Genomic DNA, 14,246 nt, shown 5'->3' on the forward strand with positions numbered 1-14,246 from the left:
CAGCGCTCCCACAACACACGAGTATCCCAGCAGCGCTCCCACAGAACACACACGAGTATCCCGGCAGCGCTCCCACAACACACGAGTATCCCAGCAGCGCTCCCACAGAACACACACGAGTATCCCGGCAGCGCTCCCACAACACACGAGTATCCCGGCAGCGCTCCCACAGCAGGGGCGCGCACCTCCCGCCCCTCTGGCCTCGCCAGCCCCCGCGGCTCCGGCCCCAGGCGGGGAAGCTGAGGCCGGGCACGCCCCGGTGCCGGTGCGGAACCACCGCGGAGGGCGCGGGCGCGGGCTCGTGGGTGACACCGGTAACGACTGGTGGCTTCCTGGGGATGGGAGCAGCGCTAAGAAATGCTCTCATCGGCAACTTTTGTAACGAGGATAGTACAGGTGTCAAAGGAACCATTGGTTTGCTCCGTGTCCTTTTTTTATTAAAATTACTTTCTGATTCTTTCGTGCATGGCTTGCAGATTCAAACATTTCATGTGTTACAAATTTGTCCTTCCCAGAGGGCTTTTCTGTAGTGCGTTTTTTTAACATGTAAGAGAGTACAAAAATGATTTTCCGTAGCATTTTCTCGTCTGTTGCTCCTTTCCTTCGGCTCTACGGTAAGGGAGCTTAGGGCCAACTTCACAGTCTGTACTGAGGGTGCTGTCCCATCTCATTACGTACCCCGGAGTTTATGTATGACTGTGGAGATAGGCACACATTCCCTTCACTCCCAAGCTGCATACTAACGTAATGCCATGAGTCCACGCTTCAAGGTGGGCTGACTGACGTGGTTGCGCTCAAATGAGCTGTGTGACAGCCTGTCTTTTATTTTTAGTCCCCTAAAGCCCCGCTTCTGGGACAAGACGAGTAGCTGCGAGGGCTCCTCCCGCAGTAGGGCCCGGCCCGGCCCGGCCCGGCCGCGCATGCGCGGTGTCTCGGCGCGGCCGTGGCGCGGCGATGCGCGGGGCCGGGGCGCTGCTGGCCCTGCTGGCCCCGCTGGCTCTGCTGCCCGTCCGCGCCCCCGCGGGCTCGGCCCGCCGCTCCGGCCGCAGCAGGTGGGCAGGGGACGGGCACCCGCCGCTGGGGCGCCTCCCGGGACACCGGGCCCGGGCCCCGGCGGGAACTGCGGCTCAGCTGCCCGGGCTTCGCTGCTCTGAGGCCGCGGCCCCGGGGCACCGGCACCGCGCAGCGCTGGGCCGGGGGCTGCGAGAGGACACCCGGGGCCGGCACCGCGATGGCCCGGGAGGAGCGCGGCTCGGTTACTCCGCGATGAGGCCGCTGGCGCTGGGAACTGGGAGGTCCGGTCGTAGTAAAAGGAGCATTTACGATGGGGAGACAGTCCAGCAAGTACAGACCGCGAGATTCCGTCAGTGAGGAGGATGGTTTCGGCTATTGCAGAGTAAAATCTGTCTTCGCAGATTGCACTTAGGATGAGAACCGAGAGCAGCTGTCATACATGGACACTGAATTTTTTTACCACTTTTTCGTCCAGGGACTTTCAGAGTGATTTTTGAATATAGTAATAGAGAGGCTCCACAAAGTTACTGCAATGACGAGAGGCTTTCTGTAATTGATTATCAGTGCAGATTGTACAACAGCACATCTAAACTGATGAAAAGTAATACTGTGTTCTGTTGCTGGCATTAATATAAAATAGGAAATTTTGCAAGAATAGCCTATTAACAGTTTACTGAGTGTGGGGGGCTTGTCTTTGCAGGTCTGTGAGTCAAGTGTGTGTGGAAAAGTCACTCATTTTCAGAAGTAACACCCCTTATCCTACAGACATTATTGCTGTCCCTGGTGGACACGATCTGTTCTGTGTGCAGCTGAATGACTGTAAGTAACCTTTCTTCATACATCATTCGTTCACAGATTGCCTCTGCTTAGGGAATCTTTTTTTTAAAAAACTGATATGTTATAATTGTTACTGATTATTTTGGCTGTTCCAGAGGGAGCATAGTGATCACCAAAGACAAGCACAAAGATGATTGCACTCCGTGTAAGGGCAGGGTTTCTGGCTAAGCACAAATCAGCCTTTATCAATTGCTTGTGTATCTGAGATACTTTACTCAGTTTGCTACACTTAGAGCAGCAAATAAGGATGTTTGAAATATCCCACTGTTATCCTTTTCAGAAATTGATTTCTTTCTGTATTTTGTATTCTTTATTATACGTGCTTATTTTCATCTTCTCATCTGGCAATGATTTTTTTACTGGTAATCATATACTCTTTTAGGATATGCCATTAACACGCTTTTCCTCTTTTCCACATTGTATTTCATTTGACTGATTTGATGTCCAACTCTCTGGCATCTATTGCTGTTCAGTAGGGTCTCACATTTGAACACACTGTTTTCTCTTTTGAGTCATTTTCTGGGAGTTTTGACCCACAGTCCCAGCTACTTCTGACCTAAATCCATGAGCATTTTAGGTTGGGTGGGGCTCAGGAGGTTAACAGGTACAACAACTAGTCAGAACAGGGTTAGTTTCATACTATCTAGTCCTGCTTCTCAGCTCTTTACAGATGCTGCCTGAATGTTTTGTGTCCATTCAGAGCACAACTACAAGTGTTTTCTTTTTCAGTTTAATGATTATACCCTCAAGTGATTATTAAGCAAGGTACTCTGTGCACCTACTTTTGTGAACCTTGGAGGAGCTTAATATTGCTTTGACTTTTATCTCCTTCAAAGGATTACTTGACTGCTTGATTAATGCTGTATTCAAAAGCTTTTGTTTCTGCTTGCTCCACTGTTCCTCTGAGCATCTGCTCTGCCCTTAAACAGCAGAATTACACTGAAAGCTTGTTTGGTGGTTTTTTTAATGTATGGTTTTTTTCTCCAAACCTACTAGATTACTTAAATTCTTTTTGGTACTACTGTAATTGAGAATACTGACACTTGTCCTGTTGTCGGTAGGATCTGTGGTCCTCGAACCTTGTAAGATGTTTTATTTGGATGTATTGAAAAGTTTATTGTTCAAACAAACACATTGATGAGTCTGCATAGCACATCTTTAATAATTTGCCACTTTATAACAGTGTTTTGGCAACAATAATTTAATACATTACAGCATTGTAACCATACTATTAAATACCACTGGGTCAAGAGGGAATCACGGTGGAAGACCTTTCAAAAGTCTGGTTTTTAGGATGCCTATTGTCTATTTATACTTACTTTTGAGTTTTACCAACCTTAATTATTTTGAATCCATTTAATGTCACTTTTAATGATCTCATAAATTGGTAGTGCTTTGTAATTAAAATGTCATGTGTGTCTAATTTGGGTATCTCACAGAAATGACAGCACATGTTAGAATAGTTGTAAAGCAGTTTTCATGCTTTCTGGAAAGTCACTTCGTGTATTAACATCTGTTAATCATGAACAGTACAAACTACTCAGGATGTCATCCTATTCCTAGACCATATTAGCCTGTTAGAAGTGTTAAGTTGGGTTAATTAATATAAGGTACCATCTAGCTTATAATTACTGAAGCTGTTCCTTTTAAAAATGTTGGCACAATATTAACTTTTATCTTTTCTAGTAATTTGATATTGGCAGATTTCTTTTTTTTCTCTTTTCAAACTCTAGCAAAGCTGAACTATTTCCAACAGCCCCAGGATATCAAAGAATCTGATTTTATGAAGTTCTTAGAGAAGTATGGCAGACACTCTTTCATAGCACCATCACAAGTCCAGCCATCATTCTCTGCTTTTTACCGCGTGAGTTGAAATCATAATCAGTTTGTACATACACTTCTACTAAAGCTGTCTGATGAGATCTAATGACAACAGATTGAAAGAGTCTTACTTTTGTACCTGTAATCCATATTATCACAGAATTGTAGCGTATCCTGAGTTGGAAGGGACCCACAAGGATCATCCAGTCCAACTCCTGGTCCCGCCCAGTGCACCCAAACAATCCCTGAGAGCGTTGTCCAAACGCTCCTTGAGCTCTGGCAGCCTTGGGGCTGTGACCACTGCCCTGGGGAACCTGCTCAGTGCCCCACCACCCTCTGGGGGAAGAGCCTTTTCCTGAGATCCACCCTGACCCTCCACTGGCACAGCTCCAGCCATTCCTTTGGGTATTGTCACTGCTCACAGGGAGCAGAGATTGGTGCTGCCCTTCTGCTGCTTTGTGAGGAAGCCGGAGACCCTGATGAGGTCTGACCTCAGTGTCCTCCAGGCTGAGCAGACCACGTGCCCTTAGCTGCTCCTCATATGGTTTCCCTTCCAGTCCCTTCACCATCTTCGTTGCCCTCCTTTGGATGCTCTCCAGTAGCTTTAAACCTTATGATGTGGTGCCCAAAACTGCCCTCAGGGTTCCAGGTGAGGCCACTCCAGAGCAGAGCAGGACAATTCCCTCTCTCAACCGGCTGCTGATGCTGAGCCTGATGCACACCAAGACAGAGGTGGCCCTCCTGGCTACCAGAGCACACTGTTAAAGTGTTTGTTTCTCAGTTCTTTTCATTCCTTGGTGTATAGAAAGTTCCTGATTAGTTTTTTTGTATTTAAAAGGTTGGACAACCTTTTAGACAAAGCTGAGTGTACACAAAGAAGAGGTATAGATTTGTCTCTTTGCCCTGATGATGACATCACCTTGTGTTCCACAGTAATTGTGATTTCTCCAAACTGTCTTTTCAGGCTGGTGATCCAATCCTAATCTACTTCGATTCATCATCTGTACTGAGCACGCTTAGACAGCCAGTAAAAATGGGAGCCAGCGGACTTTGTGTTGATGGAAATCCTGCTGGTTAGTAAAAGGGGAGGAATATCTTAGGGTGATTTGCTTCTCTTTGATCTGTTGTCATGTCTTAACTCAGGCTTCCTGGACAGTAAAAGTACAAGCTGTACTCGGATTTTTGCCAATTTGAGCAAGAGCTGCATGACTGACCCTGCCCTCGACGCTGCCTCTTACTACCGGGATTTCACTGTGCTGAAGGTGCATGTCAGATTTCTTGCTTTTGTGCAAAATCATGGTTGCTTGACTTTGCATTGCTTTCCTCTGCAACTTCAGCTAACTGGAAAACTGAAGGTCATGTAGTGTGTCCTCCCTGATCTCCCAGTTGTTGAGGCCTTCTTGCTGGGACACCTGCTAAAACTATTGTGATTGGTGATAATCCTTCAAACTACTTTCAAGTAAATTTCAGTTATTAGCAAATTATTAATGGGTTTAACAGGTGCTTCACTGATACTTCGTAGTTTTAATGGTTTATATAGACTCTCTTGCATTTTAAACAGACTGTTGTTCAAAGTATTCCTTTCTGTTCTATCAGCTTGATCAACCAAGTAGTGCATGTACTCAGTAAAGAATGAGGATTTGTTTTACACAATATGTTACCTCTAAAATCATATGGAAGGCCACTTATCAATATTAGCTCTGTTTACAGTCATAGATTGAATTCCATATCAGTTTCTCCACTATTTATTTTGATTTAATTTCAAAGTAATGGATGTACTATTCTGCATTCATCGTGCTGGTCTTACTGAATGTTTATATGAAAATATCTCCTCTTGCCTTCTAGAGTTTCTCTGGTGTTCTATGAGAAAACAACATTGTAAATATGAACACCTTACTAAGACTGATGACGCTGTTCCCCCTTATATTGGAAATGTAAATCAGCATAACTGTAGTAGAGAGTATTCTATTGATCAGATTTAACTCATGTTTTCAGGGCTTTCTTTGTCATTGTGGCCAAAATTCAGTTTTTCCTTAACTGGAAGCTAAAGTAATTACTTGATGGCAGAAGAAGGAATTCCAGGAATGGATCAGAGATATGATACTTCCAAGTATCTGCATTTTGCAGGACATTAGCAAGGCCAAGATTAAATTTGTCTTCTGATGTTCTAAAATGCATTTTGTGGATTAAGTCTGTGATTTATAGATCACAAAATGATGACAAGTTTTACAGATCTGGAATAAACCAAGTAATTTTGTCAGTATAATATGTAGGTTCTGTTTAGTGATGATTTCATGACTTTAGGCACTTGCAAACACAGAAATTTACTTGGGGTTTTTTTGGTGTTATGTAATGGTTTGTTTATTTTTCCCAGGTCCCAGTTAGTGGCATCATTGTGCAGTCCATGAAGGTCAGTCTCTGTCTCCAATGAAAATAATTTCTACTTCTGAAATAAAACATACTTGAAATCTTAAGCATTCATAGTAATGTCCATAGGTTGGGAACTTGGGAGAATGGGAATGTGCTGTGCCTGAGACAAGTTTGGGTTTTTTTTGACAAAAGTGTGACATTATAGAAAAAAACAGGGATATAAGGAAGGATGTACTTTTAAATGAATGGGCACAGATAGGGCTAAAGTCAGGGAAGGAGCTTGTTTTCTTGGAAAAAAATTGGGCATCTGGAGCAGGGTATTGTGCCCACAGATCACAGCTACAGCAAGAAGGTAAATCTAGCTTGGATGGAAAAGCAGTGGACAAGAGTAAAGAATGCACATTCCTTTTAAACAATTAATAATTGTTCATGTGCTTCATGTCTCCAGGTAAATGTCACTGCAGTTGCACCACCTGGAGCTCCCCAGATGAGAGACAACACATGTACCAATGTGGTTTCTGAGGTACGTGAATCTCCTTTCCTTTGCGCAGCTTAACACAAAGTTATTGCCTTTCTCTGTCTCTGATTTTCCTCTGAATTGGACTTTCAGGTGATCTATGAGATAGAATACAGTGGCACGAGTGGGATTCAGAGTGTTTCTGTCCAGTTCAGAGTGAGCAACATCTCTGGGAACCTCGGATCCTCTCTGCAGCAGCACTTCACTTTGCACTTCTGGGTCAGTGCTCCCATCCTCCCTGGGCTTTTACCAAGCTTGTAGTCTGTCGTTTGTGACCAGTTTTGATACAGATGAGATCCAAAAAGATTTGAGCAGTGTCACTGTGGTAGAGTAGTAACAGAACCCTGGGATGCAGATGGTAGTTGAAGGCAGGAGGGGATGCATTTCTGGTCTCAAGTAAACCATACTAGTAGAAAAATTCAGGCTCAGTGCAAGCATGCAGTCCTGCATTGCACAAATTTCAAGGGGCTGATTGTTTTTATCTGATTATTTTTGCTATTGTTTTGGTTTGGGTGTTTTGGGGGTTTTTTTGTTGGGGTGGAAGGGAAGAGGAGTCACCAGCATGGTCTTTTGAAGGAAAGGGTTGAAGCTATTGCTTTATCTGAGGTGTTCAGTGTTTGTGAGCAAAGTTGCTGAATTTATTTAACTTTGCCTGTGCAGCAGGAAAGAGAGTTACTTTGGAGGGGGTGGAAATCTCAGAAATACTAATGTGTGTTAAGTTCACATAAATCTTGTCTCATAGAGGCAATGTAAAGTTGGGTAAGTGATGACCTCAGGGGTTGATAAGTGTGCAGTGCAACCTTGTTGAAGTTAGCCCCAGAGGCTCTCACCATAAAACAATTTAGAAGTGGAATGTGCCGCTAAGAATCAGGGTCAAGGCAGGGTTTGTTCTGCAGTTCATCTGTAGAATTGCCCAGACTGATTTGTTCACTTCCTCAGACACAAATGCTGAGCAATAGGAATTCATTGTCCTGAGAGCTTTCCTGGTAGTATCCACATTTCAGGTACTGACACTTAGTTTTTTACCTCCTGGACTGCAAGTGAACTTTCCAGGTAAGAAAGAGACTTTGGAAACAAATAATGGGAGTTTTAGTAGTGCATAATATTCAGTCACTCAAAAAATGACTTACATTTACATTTTTGAGAATATGAATTTGATCTTCAGAGATTAATGGATCTCATTGATGCCAATATTTTCCCCTTCTTCTATTTCTTTCCTTTGCATCTCTGTAGACCAAGACCCTCTCTCATATGTTGCCCAGAAGTGGAAACCCTGGCTATATCACTGGAGCACCATTGCTGATTGCAAACAGTGGTGCCATGCAGCATGTATCCTTTTTCTGCTACCAGTTTTTATTTATCACTGGGTTTCTTGACTTCTGGTGCTCCCTTATCTGGACTTTTGTAGTCCTCTGATAGGGAAAAGGAGGAGTGTGGGGTGAGTGGATTGTTAAATACAAGATGAGTGTTCAGTACTGTCTGTTTATGCTTTTATTTGGCTTCTTGACGTGCAGTCTGTCAGATAAGTATTTTACGGAGTGAGAGTGATGGAGGTTGCTCACAGTTCCTCAGACACACGGTACAGTTTGGAAGGAACATGAGAACAGGCTGCAACCTCAGGTAACAACACACTCTGCAGTTGTCCTTCCTGACAGGGCTGGAAGGTGTGGACTCACTTAGCACTCTGCAGTGCTGTGGAGCCAGGGTCCTTCCCTGAGGTCACCAATGGGTCTCTACAGATCTTTCATATCCTCCTAAGAGAACTTGGATATCAGAGAGATGGGGGACCACTAGAATAACCTGAACATTGTGAAGGCCTTCTGGGACATCACGAGGCTGTAGTCTGACAATACGTCTTGGACAAGACTAGAGTTTATATTTGAGGAGTGAATTACAAAGGAATCTTTAAAAGTGATTGTTTTGATGATTTGGATTGTTCTTTTGACAGGGCAGTGTAGAACCACTGGTGTGATAAGATGGCTAAAGAGCTGTCAGTTTTCCTTACCATGCATTACCCTGCCATATTTTTCTCCCTTCTCATTGCAGAGACGATTGCATCTGTTTAATACCAATACTTCTTGACTCATTACAGGAGCAGAAGAAATACTCATTACAAAGGCAGGATGTTGATAGTGGGATTTTTGTCCTGGAAATCACTTTGTCAAAGCTGTTATTTTCTCATTTCCAGCCTATCCCCATTACTGGAAGAGAGTAACTGTAGTTACATCCAACAGAAGTTATACAAGGCTTTTCAGGGGATGAACAGAGCAGAGGACCTTGCTATAACTGGCAGTGCTCATTCAACCCAGACAGAAGAGTGGACGACCATTCTGGTTCAGAACTGCAGTGTGCAGGTAATATGAATGCAAGAAGACCAGCTGTGAATATTTTTTCTTTCATATCTTTGTATTGCCTCAGGGAAGTGTGGGCATCTGGACTTTCTTTGTGTGATGATCCTCTGACTCTTAGGAGTCTTAATACCTGTAGGCAGTCGTGGTTCATACTGTTAGAGTACTTAGCAAAAGAAACCCCAACAAACCCTGACAGATTTCATATTTCTCGAATCCTGTTCCCGCTATCTAAGTGGGCCAAAAGGGTTTAATACTGAATCCAGTGTTGTGTTACATAGTTTTCTGACAGCCTTCTAGAACTAATAGCACCTGGTTACTTGCTATTAATTTGATGTTTTTATTGTTATTATCCTTTCTCATTTTCCATTTTCTAGGGATATTTATATATCACCTAATAAGGTTAAAAGTTTGCGACCAAAGTGCTTGTATATTAATAATTATTAATCTGTCAGGTGGCCTAATGGAATGCAAAATCCAAATGGTACAGCTGAGACAAATTCTGTAGCTCCAAAAGGGCTGATTGACCTGACCAGAAGTTAGGGAGTTGGTGCTGAAGTGACCTATGCTATCCAAAATATTAGACTTGGACCATAATGGACCTTTTTCACTTTTAAAATACTATATTAAGTTGATTGGAGTATATTTTATTTTCAGGCTGCGAGTTGCACTTCCTGTTGCATGGTTCCTGTGACCCTGGAGATACAGATACTGTGGACTAAAGTGGGCCTCCTATCCAACCCACAAGCTCAAATACTGGGTGCACGGTACTTTTACCAGTGTCAGCCCCTGAAGGTATGTAATTAAAACCCCTCCCTGACACACAGAGGTAATTAAATGGGATTTACAGGTTGCGTAAGAACCAAGGAATCAAATGGTCTTGAAACTAAGTTGAGATTCATTGAACTTTAGCAGTGGTCTGGCTGCAATGGCAAGAGTTGTTATTTAACAGCTCCATAGATGAAAAATTGTTTTGAGATCTGTTTAGTACTGTCCTCACGCAGTTGCACAACTGGAAAAGGTACCTTCTTTCCAACTCCAAAGCACCTTCTGCCACTTAAGGACTCAAACTTTAAACTTATGCTCAGTATAAAGTTGTATTTACAAAGATTCAGTTACTCCGTGTTTATCTGGTTGTCTCTTAAAGCCTTGGTACGGAATTTGAGTTGATTTATGTTTCATGGACCCCACAGCTTGCTGATAATCTGTGTAAGAAGACATTTCTGTTCCTCTAGAGGTTCTGAAATCACCAGGTAGCTGAGGAAGAGACTAATGTTGATGGCAGCAGATTTGAAGAATTAAGGAGGAAGGCTGTAAGCCAGAAGGAGGCACTCAAGGCCACGTTGGATGGAGCTCTGAACAACCTGGTCTAGTTGAAGAGGTCCCTTCTCATTGCAGGGGACTTGGACTAGGTGACCTTTACAGGTCCCTTGCAACCCAAACTATTCTATGGTTCTGTGATGTCAGCACGAGCTAACAGGGTCATAAAGGACAATGAATAGTCTTTTTCAAGCATGTTTCAGTGGATCCCATTTTGGTGCATTTTTTGTTTTTGACATCACATAGTCTTTTGGGCAGCTCATGTGTTTCAAGGCTTATACTTCTCTGTAAGGAAGCTGAACATGAGCCAGCAGTGTGCCCAGGTGGCCAAGAAGGCCAATGGCATCCTGGCCTGGATCAGGTACAGTGTGGCCAACAGGACCAGGGAAGTGATTCTGCCCCTGGACTCAGCGCTGGTGAGGCCACACCTTGAGTGCTGTGTCCAATTCTGGGCCCCTCAGTTCAGGAAGGATATTGAGGTGGTGGAGCAGGTCCAGAGAAGAGCAGCAAGGTTGGTGAAAGGACTGGAGCACAGGTCCTATGAGGAGGGGCTGAGGGAGCTGGGCTTGTTCAGCCTGGAGGAGGCTCAGGGGAAACCTCCTCACTCTGTACAACTCCCTGACAGGAGGTTGTAGCCAGGTGGGGGTTGGTCTCTTCTCCCAGGCAGCTATCAGTAAGACAAGAGGGCATGGTCTTAAGCTGTGCCAGGGGAGGTTTAGGTTAGATATTAGGAGGAAACTCTTTCCAGAGAGGGTAATCAGACATTGGAATGGGCTGCCCAGGGAAGTGGTGGATTCTCCATCCCTGAAGGTTTTTAAGATGTAACTGGATGTGACACTTAGTGCCATGGTCTAGTAACCACGGTGGTAGTGGATCAAGGGTTGGACTTGATGATCTGAGAGGTCCCTTCCAACACGGCTGAAAAAAAAAAAAAGAAAAAAAAGACAAAAAAAAGAAGGAAAAAAAAAGTGAGAAATAAATTTATTGAAATAAATTTATTGTTTTATTGGGTCCCTACTTTATTTTATTGACATTTTATTGAAAGGATTTCATCGTGTGGTTTTGTCTGTTTCTGGCAGCAAACACTTGTCCAAAGAGCCAGGTGATCTTATCTTACATAAAGTTTATAATTTTATAAAAAATAAAGCTAGCTTTGCTTCTGTTCTTATTACTAGCTAGCTGATATGTCTGTCCTCTGAATAGAAGGCTTACTCTAGCAAAGCTTGAGTCACTGCTGCCACTTTGGAGATCTGTAGCATATGATGCACAGTAGCTACTGGTCTTTCCTGTGCCCTCAATTTACCTGCGAAGTATCAATTTGGGGAAAGAGGGTTTAGTCCACTGAAAACTTAGGACACTTAACTCCTACCGTTATAAAGACATCTTGCTTGCCAGTCATCTGTGGTGGGTGTCCATTAGAAAATTGAGGGGGCATATATATTTTGCATTGTCTGCTAAACTGTGCTTTCCCTCTCGTTGCAGTTCCTGAGCGCACACACGGTACCTGTGACAACTGTCGTTACCTTCACTGACGTGACAGACTGGCCAGAACCACCCCGGGGCCAGCCCCAAAGGCACTGGAAACTCCCATTTGACATCTTTTTCCCATTCAAGGTGGCACTGAATTTAGAAAGCAGTTACAGAGTTGATCTGGCTGGCTGTTTTTTGTTTATTCTAATAATGTCTAGTATTCTCTGCTTTTGAAAATAGATAAGGCCTGTACTTAAAGTTCAGTAAGTGAATTGGTACATTCAGAATATGTTCCAGGAAGCTGTTGGATGAAAGTATATTTTTTAGCAAAGGATTTATTTTTTATCTTAAATTCTTCAGATGATGGAAAAATCTGCCCCATACAATGCCAAGTACTCCAGTGGAATCAATAGGGGGCAAGAAGATCAGAGCCTACTGCTAATAAAATGTATTTGTTGCTTTTGTACATATACTGTGTGTAGCAACTTTGTTGCTCTCCCTCATTACAAACTTTAAAAAAGGGTGCAAAAATAAACTGAAAAACTTGTAATTAGGGTATCAAGGGACATAACACAAATTAAACAAAACCAAACATGCAGATTTTGGGGTAACTTCACGTATTTTCCTTTGTGAGTGTTTGCATGGTTTATTAGCTGGGAAAGAATTCTGTGCAAGTGTCTGCTGCTTCCAGGGATTCTGATTCTGGGGCACCCCGTGCAGGCTGCGCTGAACACTTTGTGTTCCAGTGTTACACGGGGCTGCTGGTACCAGTACAGCAACAAGCTTGGATTTTTAGGTAGATGGGGCTTCTCAGCTGTGCCTTTGCAAAGCTTCTAGTGGAACACATCTGTAGTGTGTCCTGTGTCCTCTGATGCCTCTGATCTGTGGAATCCAGAAAATTTGCGGGTGACAGTAACTGAAACTTCCCAAAAGTCAAATTGCCAAGTGTGTCAGGATATAGCTTGAATGAAAAGGATCTGGCATCCTTGTTTTCTACATTATTGAGATAAATCAGTTAAGTGTGACTACAGAGATACTGTTTATCTATGAGCTGCAAATACATAAAGTAAGAATACATCATATACTGCAATTCTCTGCCATACCTCAACCTCCAACATGTCGTATTTTCTAGCTCATGTTTGGCTCCTCTGACATTTTGTCTTTGCAAGAAATGGAGCTGGAAAGAGCCTTGCCCATAACCTGTTCTAGCCTGAATTAAGGCCTGTACAAATTGTAGCCATGCCATAGCAATGGATGTGCATTTAGAATCTGCAGTTTCCTATGACAGTGTATTTTAGTGTTTGTCATGTTTTTTTCCCCACTGCCTGATCTTAAGTAGCCTCTTTTGCAATCCAGTATCAGGCACGGTATGTCAGTGGCACACACCAGGCAGGCTCATGTGTCAGATGCACAGGATGGAGTGTTTGTACTCAGTTCGAAGGGCTGGGACAGCGCTGTGGAAAGTCCCTGCTGCCAGCACTGTATCTGGAGCCACCTGTCCAGCGTGCCATTTTTGGGGCAGTAGGTCTGGTTTTACTCTGTCCGAGTGAAGACGATCTTTACTAGATGATCTTTAAGGTCCCTTTCCAAGCCTGACCATCGATTCTTGGAAGATGCAATTTTGGGTTTCAAAGGAGGAGCAGCTCCAGAGCCCGCGGGCGGGGCCGGAAGCGACGTGAGGCGGCGGCGGCTGAGGCTGAGGGGAGCCGGGCCGAGTAAAACCGAGCCGGGTCGGGCCGGGGAGAACCGGGCGGTGAGTAGAGCCGGGCCGGGCCGAGCCGAGCAGCCTTGGCCGTGCCCACCGTCCGTCGGTGCTGCCCGTTCCCTTCCCGCGCGGGGCCCGTTCCCGGCCGAGGGATGAGAGGAGAGGAGGAGGGTCTCAGCCTTGGCGCTGCCGGGCGGCACCCTCACCCCCGTTCTCCCGGACCCCGCAGGCTCCCCGGGGCCGCTCAGACTCGCGGTCCCGGTCTGACGGCGGTCCCGGGGCGGTGCTGCCGCGAGGAGTGACCGGGAAATCGCAGTTCGGTCCCCTGCGAGCACCAGACGAGCTGGTTGGAGCTGCACGGGCCTCCACCCCCTGGGGCCCTGTGAGAGCAGAGCTGCTGTTTTGGAGGTTTTCTTGCTGGTGGTCTCTTGTGGGTACTTACAAGATTTCTCCATGCCCAAAGAAAACATTTAAATCCACCTGACGCTTGCCTGACACCTCAGAGTCACTACCTAGGTTTTGACCTGACTTGGTGATAAGCCGGTGTTCTTCACATAGTGTTTCTTCACAGTAGACAGAACAGGATCAGATTAGAAGTTTTTATGAGTAACCTGACAGCCCTCTGAAAAAAGTAATAAAACTGTAGATAAAGGAGACTTAATGAGCAAAGCTTACAAGGTTTACCAAAAGCCTTTGGCAACTCTGTACTGTGAAGTCAGGAAGAGCTTTATTTTCTTAAATGAATAATATCTCAAATATTTCCATAAATGCTTATGCCTGAGCTGACTCTACTCTAAAATTGACAGATACTTGAAAGTGTTTACCTTCTTTGTCTTCCCAGATT

The 14,246-nt window shown here is 44.4% G+C and overlaps 3 protein-coding genes across 5 annotated transcripts in view; 2 read left to right on the forward strand and 1 right to left on the reverse strand.

Annotated features, from left to right (window-relative positions):
• The window catches only part of CFAP46 (cilia and flagella associated protein 46), a 66,449-nt gene extending 65,556 nt beyond the window's left edge, over nt 1-893 (reverse strand). The window contains exon 1 of the mRNA XM_017809165.1: nt 679-893. The gene's annotated coding sequence lies outside the window, so the exon portion shown is untranslated. The remainder of the gene's footprint in view (nt 1-678) is intronic.
• On the forward strand, nt 344-12,247 carry TCTN3 (tectonic family member 3). Of its 3 annotated transcripts, none has more exons than XM_017809178.1 (13): nt 344-396; nt 1,715-1,833; nt 3,585-3,715; nt 4,637-4,745; nt 4,816-4,934; nt 6,047-6,082; nt 6,491-6,565; nt 6,653-6,778; nt 7,793-7,888; nt 8,082-8,179; nt 8,748-8,913; nt 9,565-9,702; nt 11,710-12,247. In XM_017809178.1, the coding sequence occupies exons 3-13, from the start codon at nt 3,635-3,637 to the stop codon at nt 11,929-11,931; spliced, it is 1,266 nt and encodes a 421-aa protein (XP_017664667.1). In that variant the 5' UTR covers nt 344-396; nt 1,715-1,833; nt 3,585-3,634; the 3' UTR covers nt 11,932-12,247. The 3 variants fall into 3 exon arrangements, with proteins under 3 accessions (XP_017664667.1, XP_017664666.1, XP_017664668.1); XM_017809177.1 differs by lacking the exon at nt 344-396 and adding an exon at nt 1,255-1,295; XM_017809179.1 differs by lacking the exon at nt 344-396 and adding an exon at nt 1,329-1,615.
• A 1,110-nt stretch (nt 12,248-13,357) lies between these two features.
• ALDH18A1 (aldehyde dehydrogenase 18 family member A1) overlaps nt 13,358-14,246 on the forward strand; it is a 28,385-nt gene continuing 27,496 nt past the window's right edge. Inside the window, exon 1 of the mRNA XM_017809171.1 lies at nt 13,358-13,450. The gene's annotated coding sequence lies outside the window, so the exon portion shown is untranslated. The remainder of the gene's footprint in view (nt 13,451-14,246) is intronic.

Source organism: Lepidothrix coronata, unplaced genomic scaffold, assembly GCF_001604755.1.
Source record: "Lepidothrix coronata isolate B3197 unplaced genomic scaffold, Lepidothrix_coronata-1.0 Scaffold25, whole genome shotgun sequence".
NCBI classification, from domain to species: domain Eukaryota; kingdom Metazoa; phylum Chordata; class Aves; order Passeriformes; family Pipridae; genus Lepidothrix; species Lepidothrix coronata.